The 14,869-nt window shown below is 35.9% G+C and overlaps 1 protein-coding gene across 2 annotated transcripts in view; it reads right to left on the reverse strand.

The window, feature by feature from the left end:
* eys (eyes shut homolog) overlaps positions 1 to 14,869 on the reverse strand; it is a 161,562-nt gene that overhangs the window by 65,669 nt on the left and 81,024 nt on the right. For both annotated transcript variants that reach the window (XM_025005208.2, XM_017412860.3), the window contains 8 exons: positions 14,173 to 14,344; positions 13,758 to 13,836; positions 13,123 to 13,322; positions 9,975 to 10,099; positions 9,291 to 9,415; positions 8,027 to 8,240; positions 1,007 to 1,197; positions 428 to 519 (listed from right to left, as the gene is read on the reverse strand). In XM_025005208.2, the coding sequence (XP_024860976.1) occupies positions 428 to 519; positions 1,007 to 1,197; positions 8,027 to 8,240; positions 9,291 to 9,415; positions 9,975 to 10,099; positions 13,123 to 13,322; positions 13,758 to 13,836; positions 14,173 to 14,344 (1,198 nt within the window). The remainder of the gene's footprint in view (positions 1 to 427; positions 520 to 1,006; positions 1,198 to 8,026; positions 8,241 to 9,290; positions 9,416 to 9,974; positions 10,100 to 13,122; positions 13,323 to 13,757; positions 13,837 to 14,172; positions 14,345 to 14,869) is intronic.

The following is a 14,869-nucleotide window of genomic DNA, read 5'->3' on the forward strand; positions in this document are numbered from 1 at the left end:
TAATAAAATCTACATTCTCCATTGGGGGATTCCTGACAATTATTTAGCTTCCTCAGGAGTTTGTGATAATCCTTACTCTGGAAACAAATCTGCCACAGTGAGAATAAGTGAATAACTGGTAATCTAACTAAAAGTACATGAGGTGCTAACATTAAAAAAAAAGAAAATCTGTATCTTATAAAGGCCTAAATGGCTCATCACTGTGAACATTCCTCTTTTTTTCCTCAATAAAAATATATTCTTGCCTGAAGCAGATAAACATCACAACATCTGATTTGAAAAGCTGTAAAATGAAACTACTATTTAGTCATATTTGTTAAAACATTTTCTGACAAATCAGCAATTTATTTTTCTTGAAACTTGAGTTTTAGCTACCCACAACTCAGATACAAACATGAATACATAGTCAAATGCTACAAGTACATACCTGATATTTACAATGTGAACTGTGGCGTCATCAACTTGAATAAATGTACTCATCTGTATAACCTCTTCCTCTTCATTGCAGCAAAAGGCATACTGAAACATTTGAGAGGGAGTTTAAGCATGTGATTTGTCTTTAAAGCTCAAAGAACCACATAAAGTGTCTGAAGTAAGCTGAAATTCCAGGGTTAAAAAAATGACAGTTGCTCATTCAATTAAGACTTTTTTTAAGTTGGAGCCAGTAATTTGTCTATGAAAATCTCTTTTTGATGGCTCTTTTTGTTTAAAAAAAATTCACCTGTTTGCTAAAAATGCAATAAAACTGCACTTTAGATAGTATCTCAATGGGCTACGGCTGTTGCAGACTAGGTGGCAACTTAAAATTGTGAGAAAATTATGAGACAAATGGCAAATTTTCTGTTGCAGTCTCACTGAATTCTAAATGTTTGTGACCAAGTGACCAGAGAGCCACATCGCTGAGTTTTGAGCGGCTAATTTCTAAAAGTCACAGCCTACTGTGATGTGCATAGTAAAGAAAACACACACACACAAAAGAAGATTCCTAAGAACATCTTAATGTTACCTGCAAGATTCCTTCCTGGATGAAGAGTTTCATGAAAAAGAAATCACCATTAACAGGCCCTTGATCCACATATAGAAGAGTTCCTTGGGCTGCCACGGTTTGAAATCTCACTGTAATGTTGTTGAGCTCGTCAAGGTCAATACCTTGAAACTCAAGGTACGAATTCCCAAAATAATGAAGGTAGCTTGTATCTGGGAAAGAGAGTAATACATAAATCTACAAAAATGAGGAGAGGGTAAACAAAAATAATACACAACACTTCAAGAATCTCCCTGAGAAAATCTATTGATCCAACAAAGAACAAATGATCCTTTGCTTGAATTTTCTTTATTTTTGTTTTTGTGGGACCAGCACCCTTACAATACCTAAAACTTTTAGCTTTATGGGTAAGAATACCTAAAAATATTGGAAAAAAGTATGGACATATTCACTGAATGAATCTTAAAGAAACACATGTGCAGTGCTTCAAGAAAAAGCATCAAAATTAGAGGTTAAGCCTGAATAATTAAATCAATTAGAAGAGTACAAGAAAATGTTTTAAGGGCTCTTGGCAGCATCACAGCTTTTTTCAGTGCTTTACAGGCATACATTCTTTTTTTGCCAAAAAACCCTTTGAAGCATGCAAATGGCACTATATTAGGCAAAGAAGAAGAGTCTTGGCTGAAATGAACATATTCATGCAAGTTTATTACATGCCTCATTTTCTGGTGGAGTAACGTGGTTTATGTCATCCATAAAGAATGGCCAATTACGTGGTATTTCAGTAAAAACTTCTACTGCCCGCAAGCTTATTGGGGTTAGTGACGCAGACAAACTTAAAAGACTGACTCTGGCTGCAGCATTGGAGGCAAGCATTAGGCCTACTCATGCTCAATATACTCCTCATTTGAAGGGAGTAGTGCAATTTGTCGGAGAAAAGTCAAACAGCAAAGCCTGGTAAATTGAGAACCATTCCCAGATGCAAATGGCTCATGCTCTGTTCTCTTTTTAGAGGGGGGAAAAAGTTACACTAGAGAAATCAGTAATCTTTAAAGTTGCTCCTGTGATTAACCATCCAGCTGTGAAGTGTGAACTTATCAATATTTGTTAGATGCCAACTTCTAATGGGCCAGACCCCTTTTGATCTGAGTGAAACTCCTCAGGGCATTTGGCAAACAAGCTAACCTAAATACCCGCGTTCTCTCTGGAGAGCAATATTACTAAAACCCTGAGGAGAATCCCATGATAACAAAAGGAAAGAATCATCAGGATCAGACCCTCTGTGTTCCATGAATTAATCAGGGTAAATGCATGCAGAAACAATGCTTTGCTGTCTTCTGCTCTACTCTTGACAATGGGGTTTGCCAATGCTGATGATGGAAAATTACCCCTTAGAGACAAAGCTATTCATTAATTTTAAAGCCTTGTTTAGTCTGATATAGTCTTTGATGCATTCGGAGGTTGCTGCCAGGAAGCAGTGTCATGCCTCATTAACAGTAAGCTTCAGTCTCTCCTTCAAAAGTATCTTGTTTTTACCATTACCTCACATTTTCACACCAAAATTTTATTTATGCACATGCCTCAAGTAACTATTCGTACTAAATCTAAATTGTAAATGTTCTCAATAGAATTTTTCCTCCTTTTTTGTATTATACACCATACCCGTGTTTTTCCTACTGTTAACATAATGCTGACCCTGCAGTTTTTCATCACTTTAATCTGTTCAAAAGCTTTTCCAGTTTCTGTAAGGTGGGGGAAAGTTGTCTACTGGGGATATTCTTTGATATAAATCTTTCAGATCAGATTTAATTAGGGCCAGTCTTGATACATGACCGAATAAGAGGTGAGAAAACTGACATAAGTCATATTTAATGTAACATGTAGAGGTGGAACGCAATGCTGCAGCACAAAATGTAGGTGCATGTCAGGAGAGTTAAAATAAAAGACATTTCAATGAGAAAATATATTTGGCAACATGAGAACTTAAGATCAATTAATTAGAAGAGAGACTTTTGATGGTGAAATTGAATTAATATGGACTTAATGTCCCATTTATTAGAAAAAGAAAGATCCTGGATTTTTTTCCCCTAAGTTCTTCTTTGTCCCTGATTTATTGGGTAAGGTAATGGACTGATGATTGAACTTGTCACAGGGACAGAGATAAAATACTGCTGAAGACTGTTCTTGAGCCTGTGCAATTTCAAAGCCTCGAGAGAAGGCAAAAGGTCATTCTGTACCTACAAAATTGGCAGAGAAATAACCTGTAATAGATAAAATTTTGTAGAATCTCCTTGCACTGCCGAGATACACGGAGGATCCAATCTTAAATATATTATAGGCATCTTTTAAACCAGGTGCCTGATTATTATTTTAATATAATGTGATCTTTTTAATGTCTGATTTAAAATGAACTGATAAAATTAAAGACCTAGCATATATTGAAAGAATGCATATCGCCCACTGGTTTTCATCCCAGTATTTTAAACTATCATCACCTAATTGTGACAAGGAACAGGGCTATGGCTGTTTTAAAATATTATCCTAATATCTGTAAAATAGATGGAATTATAGCCATTTTAAGTTGACCAAGGTCAATCAGCTCTGGCGACCATCTTGACCTAAATGTTAATGAGTTGTAAATGCACATTCAGTGATTACTTTCAGAGAGTTTCACTAAATTCTATCCAGTGTTTCATGAGATATCCTGCTATCAGACAAACAGGGTTGTCTGTTAAAGTTTTAGGCAAAGATGCTGAACAGTATGTAGTGCTGAGAGTAGGGGTGAAGATTACTAAGGTAGTTATAGTCATTTCTGTGTTGGCTAATGTTGATTAGCTGTGCTGGTTATCTTGAATTAGGATGACTCCAAAAGCTAATCAGTTGTAGATGTACTAATGCACTAATGACGCCAACCATTAATGTCAAAGTTACAAGCTAAAATATTGAGTAATGTGTAACACTCTGAGTATGCATAGGGATGATGTTCAGCTCCTTCCAAACCATATTTTAGCTTAATATCTGTAAAAATGTTATAGCCATTTTGGTATTTCCTAAGGTCAGTTGGCTTTAGCAACCATCTTAAATTGGGTTGACTACAGAAGTTAATCAGTTGTAGATATCAAATAAATAATTACTTTCTGAAAGTTTCATTAAAATCCAGTTGGCTATTCATGAGATATTTTGCAGTACAGACAATTGAACATCCACAAGTGTTCTGAGGCGGGCGATAATTAGTCTGAAGGAGTGCAATGACAATTACTGCTCACAAGCTCCAAACAGCTTTTAATATGACATATTTAGAAAGTGCTTATTCTCATTAATATTCATAACTTGTCATATTTTGATAAAATCTTTTATACCAGCAGAAGTGTGTCACCAAATGTATTACAACAGTTCCAGGCACAATTATCAACCATCGCCATCTCAATTGCAAATAGTCTAAATTAAAAACAATCAAGAACTTAAAAAAAGAAAAAAACATACGTTAGACTGAAGATTATTAAGAAGACTGCCTCAAGTGAGGCTGAATATCTGAAAATACTAACTTCTTATTCATCAATTTGAATCTGGGGAGGTTTGAGGGGGTAATTTCATTTCCAACACACATGGCAGCAACAGATAACGGCATCACCTGTGTTGTGGTGATCACTCCAAGAAAAGTCAACCAAATCGGGGCTTAGCAGGAGTAAGCCTCCATCCACCTGCAAACCCCCACTCTAGATTCTCATCGGCTTTCATGTTATGAAGTTAGGAGTTGATAATGTGGAGCTCTGTACTGCATGTACAGCATGGTTCAAGTTCTACACCTTAAGATTTATTTACTTGTTTTTTACAATGTTTTTGTACGTGTCTGTGCATGCGTTTTAGTTCTTCTGTAGCATGAGCAAGAACTCACATGAACCACTTTCCCTTCAGAGCTTTTCATTAAAACCCGTAACAACTGGATGTACATTTACAGCTGATTAACTTTTGGAGTCAATCCCATTCAAGATGGCTGCTAAGCAACCTAGAACCCAAATTTACCTATATCTCAGTACATTGTAAAGCTATTAGGCTAGAATTTGGTGTTGTAGTAGCTGAGAGTCACCCTCAACGCATATAGTGAGCGATTTCTCATCTCGCAAGATCTCACAATTTTACATGAAATTGAACATGCCGTCATTTACAAGGCTCCAATTCTGTCATTTCTCAAGATAAGACGATCTTAGTTTAAAACCCTGGCATGAAAGTTGACAGGCGATAGACATTTCCTTAAGGAATGTCGGGCTTTTAATTTGAAAAGTATTTTTGTATTAAAGACAAAGACAGAAAAGACACCTTAAACTGAATACTGTACTGTCAGTGTAGCATATATACCATCCTCTCTGTTTCTCGATTCACACTGACTTGATATATATATTTCAGAGGTTGTGGAGCAGTCTTAGGTTTAAAGGAGCACTGAGTCTATTTCAAGCAGCACCAAGGGCACTGCATGTGTTTAGATGGTGACCTAGTTTGATAAACTCAAGAGTTTCTGGGTCTTCTCACATTAAAACTTATTTACTTTGATTATGCACTTATGTGTATAGAAGTAAAAAGGATGTTTCAGAGTGAAGATGCTGGGGTTTGTTTTTCTTTAACAGAGTTTTCTTTTTTTTTTTTCTTTTTTTCTTTTTGGTGTACCTTTAACTCTTTCTGAACCAGAGCACGAACTGAGAGCTGGATCAGGTGCAGTGGGGAGGACTCCATTACGTCTAGCCCACACTGATTTTCAAAGTGTCGCAATAAATTGGTTCAAGCTCGTCTGTGTTCAATAGGTCTGTTTTACAGTTCTGTGAACAGTTTCAAAGGTAGACAGACCTCATCTGTCACAGAGTAACAATCTGTCCCACACCCCGAATTCCTCCTCTTACATAGATGACTGAATCCAATACCAATAATGTATTGTGTTCTGTATCTTTATTTTGAGTGTTAAAGGATAAAGTGCCAAATGCTGATCAGATGTATTATTCTTTGAAAACACAGTTTTCTCAAATAAAAATAGACAGCACAATTTAGTAGAAAGTCCCAAAACTAGATTTTAACTATTTTACCACAGCTAAATAGAACTACAATTGCACTCTCTGAATCAAAGCTAATAAATCATAACTATGAAAACTCCATTTGGAGTGCCATATCAGTGGGAGTGTCCCCTCATTCCAACATGTCAAAGCTTGTGCAGCTAAAATGTTTGCTTTGAAGGACATGCAAAGGAAAGGGTTGTAATTTGTCAGAAATAATTTCCCTTGAACCACTGTCAATAGACATTAACACCATTAATGGTTTATCCGTTTAAATACTGCAATTTACTGTCACTTTGTTAAACATTTAATGTTAGTGGTAGCATGAAGCTGGGAATTATTACTTGATTAATTAAAGGTCAAACATGCCAATGTTGTTGAAAGTCAGGGCTTCTCAAAAAAAAAAAATTAAAGGTCTAGCCATCCCCTGAAGGAATACACATCATTTACTGCCTCTTTGTTTTTTTTACCAGAGATTAAAACTGATAAAACGTTAGCCTTTTTGGACATATCTTGAAAATGCATGTGTGACTGAATGCAATATTACAAGATCTCAAATGATCTGTTAACTCTTAAAGTATGCGTTGGGAATAACTCTCAGCTACAAGCACAGCAAATTTTGTCTCAGTATCTATAGCATTGGCAGCATTATAGCTATTTTTGTTGTCTAAAGTCAATTAAAAACAAAGATGGAACATGTAGAATAATAGTGAAAAATAAAAGGTAAATTTTGTGGTGAAACAAATCTAAAGCTCTTGAACAATTCAATAGTATTAAGCTGGTCCATATATTATCTTTATACTTACTGAAGCATATTTGTAGAGCATGAGGAAACTACATCATCTATTTGCTCACTGATGGAGGAAGACCATAGATATTTTATCTAAAAATAGCAATACCCCAATATAAAATATTTTTCCAAAGTGAGGCAATTCCAGCTGGAAGCACGCTTTGAGACAAGAACTGCAATGTTTATGCTGTTTGTTGCATCAGATAACAGGTTAAAAGTCACATTAAGAATTCCTAATCAGACATAAATGTTCAGTTTTATTTTAATCAAATGCTCAGATAATAAATGTAAAAGTAATTATTTTCCTGTGAAGAAATGGTGAAGTTATTTATGTCATATTGCACCAGTCAGCTCTGACATTATGATGAGAAGTCAGTAAAATAATCTGTCCATGAAGCTAATGTGTTAACTCAGAAAAACTAAACAAAAAAACAAACAAAAAATTGTCATGTGCAAGGATTTGAGTTTATCTGAGAAAGGCTAAGAAATGATTGCTGAATGTCTCGGTATAGTATTTCTTCAGTGGTGGATCTCTGAAAGAGCTACTGCATCTTATATTTCAAAAAAAATCTGAACCAAACCATGAAGTAATGGTGGAATTACTCCATGACTTTTTTTTTACAACTGGAAATTTAGATTTGTGTACAGGTAAGGGATAACCTTAGATGCAACATGAAAAGAAGAGAAGCTTATGGTGACAGTGGGATGAACTGGTAATGTTCTGTCATACTTTGACTCATATCACCTGCCTAATCATTTTTCTTGATAAAGTACACCCTCGTTCATGGAAATCATCTTTCTTGTTGGCACTGGCTTTTTAGAGGGGAAATGTGTCTTGCCAAAATGCATAAAAGGCTTCAAATTTGTTTTCAGAAAAAAAAAAAATTGAAATGGATCAAAATTCTTAAAATTCTAATCTATTTGACAATTTGTGAGCTGTACCATACAAACAAGTCCAATTCATGTAAGAATCAACACACAACTAATATAATGAACTATATATTAAAATACTGTCTTTAAAGTAAAAAGTTTATATTTATTGCTAAAACACTAGAAAACAAAAATCCAAACATCTCAGTAGTTTTTTTTTATTCCTTTTACTTTTTTCAATTATTTCAGAAAGTATAAAGCTGCATAAAATTTATTTCTTTACAAACCGTAGGTACTTAATATAGCACTTGGATTTCCACGAATACACAGCATGGTCCATACCTGTGGATAGCTCAGCTGCTGGTGCTGGGGTGAGTGTTGGCGTCAGCACTTGGGGTGTGTAGCCGCTAGTGATGTTCTTGACTACAGTCGCCAAGGGAACCTGATCCATAACGGGAGGCAGGCAGCTGACCTTGTTGATGCCATCTACACAGGAAAATGCTTCTGGACATGGATTTATCAGGCAGTCATCATAGTTGTGCTCACAGTTTCTCCCCTGTGTACATAAATTAGAAAGCCTGAAGTTGTGCTGAGCAACTTTGCAGCAAAATACTAAACTGAATTCAGTGTGTGCCAGCTTGAATAGTTAAAAGTGTATCGATGTTAAATGATGAAAACAATACTTTCTGAATTTAAAAAAAATATTTTAAAACAACATAAATAAAAAGATTGGTATTGCTTGAGGGAATGCATATCACCTGGGTCTGTTCATGCTTGAATTTGAAGCTAAGATCATTTTATTTTGAGAAGCGGCAGAGTTGTAGCCATTTTGATAAAACCTTGAAGATTACATTGTGCACACTCTCATGTGACACTCAGAGTTGTGAAGGCCTCTCAGCTACTACCACATTGAATTCTAGGTCAATATCTGTAAAACTGAGTGAGTAATAGCAATTTGTGGGTTGGCTAAGGCCAATTGGCTGTGGTGGCAACCTTGAGTTGGACTGACTCCAAAAGGTAAAAAGTGGTAGATCAACATTCAATGATCACTGAACATTTGCATAAAATTTATCCAGTGGTTCTCAAGATATTTCGCTAACAGTCAAACAGTGTTGACTCGAACAGTTGGGGCTCATAGTTGGGTTCATAGAAAGGTGCTGTTCAATCAGTAGCACTTGGATTATGTGTTGGGAATGACTATCAGCTACAACCACACCAAATTTTAGTACAATATCTATAAAATGAAAACTTTAAATCATTTTATGTTTTTTGAGGTTAGCTGGATTTGGTGGCCATTTTGAATTGAGTTGGTTCCAAAAGTGAATCAGTTGTAGAGATATATGCATTGATTTTTTTTCTTCCTGAAAGTTTCATTAAAGTTTGCCCAGTGGTTCAAGAGATATTTGGTAAAAGACAGACACACACACATACACACTCATTATATTCATTCACATTTAGCCCACTTCTGCCTTTTGGCAGCACACAATAAAAATATGAATATTTTCATAGTTCATTCATTTTATTTAAAAAAATAAGATTAGAAAGTTACTGCAAAAAAGGTCAATTTAAGAAAAAGAAGGGCGGGGGAGGAGCGGGAGAGTCTCACCACAAATCCAGGACGACAGAAACAGGTGTAGCCATAGCCTGGATCATTCTGGATGCATATCCCCTGGTTGCAGGGCTGTGGAAGGCACTCATTAATGTCATCCTCACAGTGAAGGCCTGTCCAACCTGCCAGGAACAAAAGCCCACAGAGTGTCGTAGTGAGCATGGGCTCTCTCACTTCCACCCTCTGAAGTGAATATCAATCAGATTCTCTTACATTGATTTGCTTCTTTTGGGGTTCACACACACACATACTCGGACAAGAAAAGGCTTTCACTAAAGAGTAAGACGCCACGTACATTTTAATGAGCCGAGGCAGTACCGTTCTTTAATCACTGTCCTTTTTTTCTGTACTGTATGACAACAAATTTCTCCTTGAAGAAAAGTAGGTAGTCTTTGAAGAGCTCTAAGGCAAGAAAACTATTTATGAATTATGAGAACCTTTAGTGACTCCTTTAAACCCAATGTCATTTTTTTTCTGGTTTTCTACCATATCTAAAGCACAAGAAAGACTGAAGAAATTTTGTTCACTCAAATGTATAGCCTTCTCAGTTAGATTTTAGTATTCATACTTATAAGCTGCAAAAGCTGTCTGTAAAAGGTATTACAAAGGGGGCTGGGGGTTGCTTGGGCTGACTTAGTTTGAAGTAAACAGAGAAAATCACAGGATATCTGAGTGACTCACCTGACCTGCAGTGGCAGACGTAGCTATTAATAAGATCTTGGCAAACAGCGCCATTCTGGCAGGGTGCTGAGCAACATTCGTTAATATCCACTTCACAGAAATCCCCTGTAAAACCTGGTGGACAGCTAGAAAAACATATTATATTTTAAAAAACTATAAGGCTTTATCACACTGTTGACACTTCCTTTTTGTGGGCTCAATAAACTATATTTAAGAACTGCTTCTTTTTGTCATTGCTTATCAGAGAAAACAACAACACTTTTGTCAGTGGCTATAGAAAACTTAATTCAAATGTCTTTTTTGGTTTTCTTGACAGACACAGCAGAGGACATTAGGCAATAAAGTAAAATGTGTGCAACCCCTAAAGATAGTATCTCACTAGGGTGTTGGAGACTAGTTGGCAACTCAAAATTGCAAGAAAAAAAGTTTTCTGTTGACGTCTAATTAAATTTTGAGTATTTGTGACGAAGTGACTAGCGAGCCATTTGGCTGTAATTTGAGTGGCGTATTTTTGACAATAACGGCTTGTGTTCAGCCAGCAAAACTGTATTCTAAGCTGTGTACAGCATTTTGTTGCTCACTTCCACCCACATTACACCAACCTCTGCCTGCTTTGTATCCAGCTTGGCAACCACTCCCATGTTTAAGATATCATCAACTGGAGAACAATTTTGAAATGAAAACAGACAGATTTGGACTAGTTTTTCAATCATTATTACTGATCATAGATGATGGTTTTGGATCAGGACATTAGCCTTGGATGTTTACTGTCAAAGAAGAGATCCTGAAGTGTCAAAATACAGCTATAGTGCTCCTGAGATGGTTTGGAGATACCTGCAAAAAAAAAAAAAAAAAAGAAGAAAAAAAGAGGTTTTGAGACACCTATTACAACTCTATTTTGAGAGACAATTTGTCTCACAAATTTTCAAACATGTTCAAAACTGAAGCATCAAAATTGCATGCCTCTCACCGGAGGAAATTGAAAACACCTGCAAATGTTTTGAGACACTTTAGACACTCCCTCACAAATGTAGTTTGCCAACTAGTTGTTAACAGTTGGAGTCCAGTGAGATACTACCTTAAACAATATAAAAAGTAATAGAGCCACAATAATATGGACTGGACATATACATTTTAAAATAAAGAAAGAATATAATTACTTTTAGCACATTATTTTTTCCTCCACACTGGCTCATATTCACTGTATATAGACATAACTGTCTCTGTTATAAGTCTTAACCTTTTGACTGTTAGGAAAGGTTTCTTAAGATTTTTTAACAATTTTCAGCACACAATATAAAGCTCCACTTTAAATGAACCACACTGCTACAATTATAAGCTCTGCAATACCGAAATTCCCACTGCTGAAAACTCAAATCAAGCTTAAAAGTCACAACCTTGACTTTAAAGACCTTATTCTCTGGGGATATTCTGCAGAGCATAAAATCTACAGGAAAACAGAGGGAAAATGTTATCCTACATTTCAACTGTAACTCTGTATAAAGAGGATGTGTCTTTGTCTAAACTTCATTCTGAAATAAAACATAAAAATGAGTGGTAACTGTCAGAGTGGGTTACTTAAGGTAGAGAATTAGCTAAACCTGGATAGGCTATACTTTGAACTAATAAAGGTACAATTCAGTTCTACAATGTCAATCCTACTGAGGCTTTAAGATTTGTAGAGGAAGGGTTATTTTCCAGATGGACAACGAGCCTGATCATGCATCAAAGCTGCTGCAAATCTGAGGCCAAGGAGCCCCAAATTCTTCAAAGACGACCACGGATTCTCAATTCACAGCCACAACATGTGAAACTCACTGAACATGGTTGGGAAATTTCCAACTGGCAAGGACACAAATGCTCAAACATGAGTAAGAAAGATTACAGAAGGTCAAAATAGAAAGTGAAAATGAATTCGGTGTTAGAAAAGGCAGATGAACTCTTGTTGACCTGCTGAGGCTTGAAGCCCTATTTTTGAAGTTCAGCATGTTATAAACCGAGATCCGTAAGGTCCAGTCAATTTGAATAATTTATTACTACAGCAGTAAAGTAGGCAAATGGTTTAAGCATAACCTCATAAATGATGGCAGGGAGAAAAAAGTTTTTTAAGACCAATTCTTGAAGTCTACTTTACATAAAATGCAGATAAATTATTACTTTCCTTTTTACATATAGAAGATGCCATTTGTAAAAATCAATAAGTAAATAAATAAAAAATAAAATCCTGAAACTATTTTATATTTAGCCCTTTACTTGTGTTTTTCCAGCCAAATTTCAGTCTCTACATTCACCTGAAGAATAAAGTATACTCATTTATTTGTAAACCTACACTACATAATGGATCCTTGTAGCACTTTCTACACAAATAAGCTGTAAATGAGCACAACATTACAGAAAATGCACTGCTCAGGTAATAGGAAGTCCACTGCATCATCAAATAACACTGTAAAACGTAACAACCTATTAGGAGTAGCTGTAGTCATAGTCTTATAAATCATGACATCGAGCATATAGCAGCACATCAACACAAGGTTAGACAAGATAATTAACTGTAAGGCATCCAGGGATCCGTTGTGTCAAATTGGCACACTCTTTTTGCATACATCTTGTATCCAGATACACTCCATCACTCAAGAGATAGTGTGCCAGCAATTAAAAAGTAATGATTCTCTTGCAAACAACCTGGAGGACTGATATGAGTGCAAAGATGTACTGCAGCACAATTATTATAGAAAAAATATGCATTTTTAATTGGAGACAAGTAAAACAGTGTTAACACTGGCAACAATCTCAGCCTTAAGATTTGCTGCAGAAACGGTTTTTAAAATGTTCTTTAATTTTACTAGTTATTTTTTTAAACATTCAGTAAATTTTCTGTCAATGAGACTCATTTGTAATCACATTTTTATTACCAAAACATATAAATTTGATTGTTTATTTGTCACCATTTTCTAGTGATACAGAGGGTGTTTGTGTTGCAAGGAAGTATTCAGCCTAAAGGGATACATTGTATTACAATGAGCATTATTACATTATTAAGTTATTTGGTAAAATTGGCTTAAACAATTTTTGCTTTTATTTTGACTCATCCAGAGAAAATCCTTGAATAGTATTTCAGCAAACAATAAAAACCAGCAGGTAAACTCACCTGCATGTAAAGTTTGATCCTTCACCATCAAGGCAGGTGGCTCCGTTGAAGCAAAGTGAGACGTTAAAAGCAGCCTCCTTACAAACATCTATATCATTTTCACAAATCTTTCCTGTGTAACCATCCAGACAGAAGCATGCAAATTTATCAATAAGATCCACACATGAACCTCCATTCAAACAGGGGCTGCATGCACAGTCCTGCAAATACAAAGTGTTCACATGAGACTTTAGTGATAATAGCTAATGATTTCAAAATAAAATGCACAATTTACACATGCAATTCCTTGATGTATGGCTAAATGTCGCTCTGGTTTAAAATAAATTGGTTGTGGTTAAAATGCAGATAATTAGTTTATTAATTCAATAAAATACTTGGAGAAACCTTGTAGGCAAATTAATCTTTTACCTCTAGAGTCCAGCAAAAAGCTGTAGTTTAAATCAATTAGGCATTAGACTAGCAGATGCTTTTAATCAGGCATTTGTACAATGTTTACATGATCCTAGTAGCACAATTGACTTATCTTGTACAAAAGTCAATTGAGTTAATGATACTAAAGGCCATGCAAAGACTACAAAATTCTCCTGACATTTTTCCAGAAGACCCAGAAGGTTTAATAATTAAGCTCAACTCACATCAACATTTGTTTCACATCTGCTGCCAATCCACCCAGGTTCACAAAGGCAGGTGTATGAATTTATTCCATCCCTGCAGCTGAGAGGGCCAAAACACACAAAGTCAAAATTTAGTCTTTAAAATTATACTATTATGAGTATATATATAGTTTTTTGCTGTAAAGTTCAATGAGTTTTATGGAGAGAAAAATATTATTTTGATCGCTCATTCAACTGAATTAATTATTAATTATTATAACTTAAGCACCAATAAGACAAGTTGTACTGTAATTGCATCACTCTAGCTCTTTACAACATGAGATCTATGTTGCTACTCACTGTGTTGGCAAGGGGTCTAATTAAATATAATTCCATGCCATTGGTGCTCAATTTGCAGTTTTTTTGTCTTAAATGATGGGTGAGAAAAGGTCTGTACCTCCCATGTAGACAAGGTGCTGACATGCATTCATCAAAGTTGGTCTCACAGTGGAGTCCAATGAAGCCATCAGGACACCAGCAGTGATATCGATTAGGCCCATCAATACATCTTCCTCTGTTCTGGCATGGGTTTGAAACACACTCATTGACGTTTTCTTCACACCGTGACCCTATTAATGAAACACATTTTAATAATGTCAGAAAAAGAAATCACTTTAGATAAAAAAAAAATGTTCATATTGCAAACAAATGTCAGTATACCTCTGGGGCAATAAAAGATACAGGCAAATTAGTTTCCTTTAAAAAAGGAAGATAGTTTCAGTCCTCTGTGAAGTTTTGGCTCGATTTTTTTTAACACGTTCTAGTTTTACAAACCTTAACAAAAACCTCCACAGTTGTCACAGCCAACACTCTGAGGTTTGGGTAAATTCTTAGTTTTGAATCTGTCCAGTATTTTCCGCTGCTTATCTGCAGTCAGGTCACAGAGGTAACAGGTCCAGAAAGGAAACTCAGACAGCCCTCTCTCCAGCTTCTCCTTGGGAATACCAAGGCACTCACAAGCAAAAGAACATACATAATCCCTCCAGCAAGTTCTGGGTCTACCACGGGATCGCCTTCCAGTGGGACATGCCCGAAAAACCTTCAGAGTGAGGCATCCAGGCATCCTAATAAGATACCTGAACCACCTCAACTGA

This window comes from Kryptolebias marmoratus, linkage group LG22, assembly GCF_001649575.2.
Source record: "Kryptolebias marmoratus isolate JLee-2015 linkage group LG22, ASM164957v2, whole genome shotgun sequence".
Taxonomy (NCBI): Eukaryota; Metazoa; Chordata; class Actinopteri; order Cyprinodontiformes; family Rivulidae; genus Kryptolebias; species Kryptolebias marmoratus.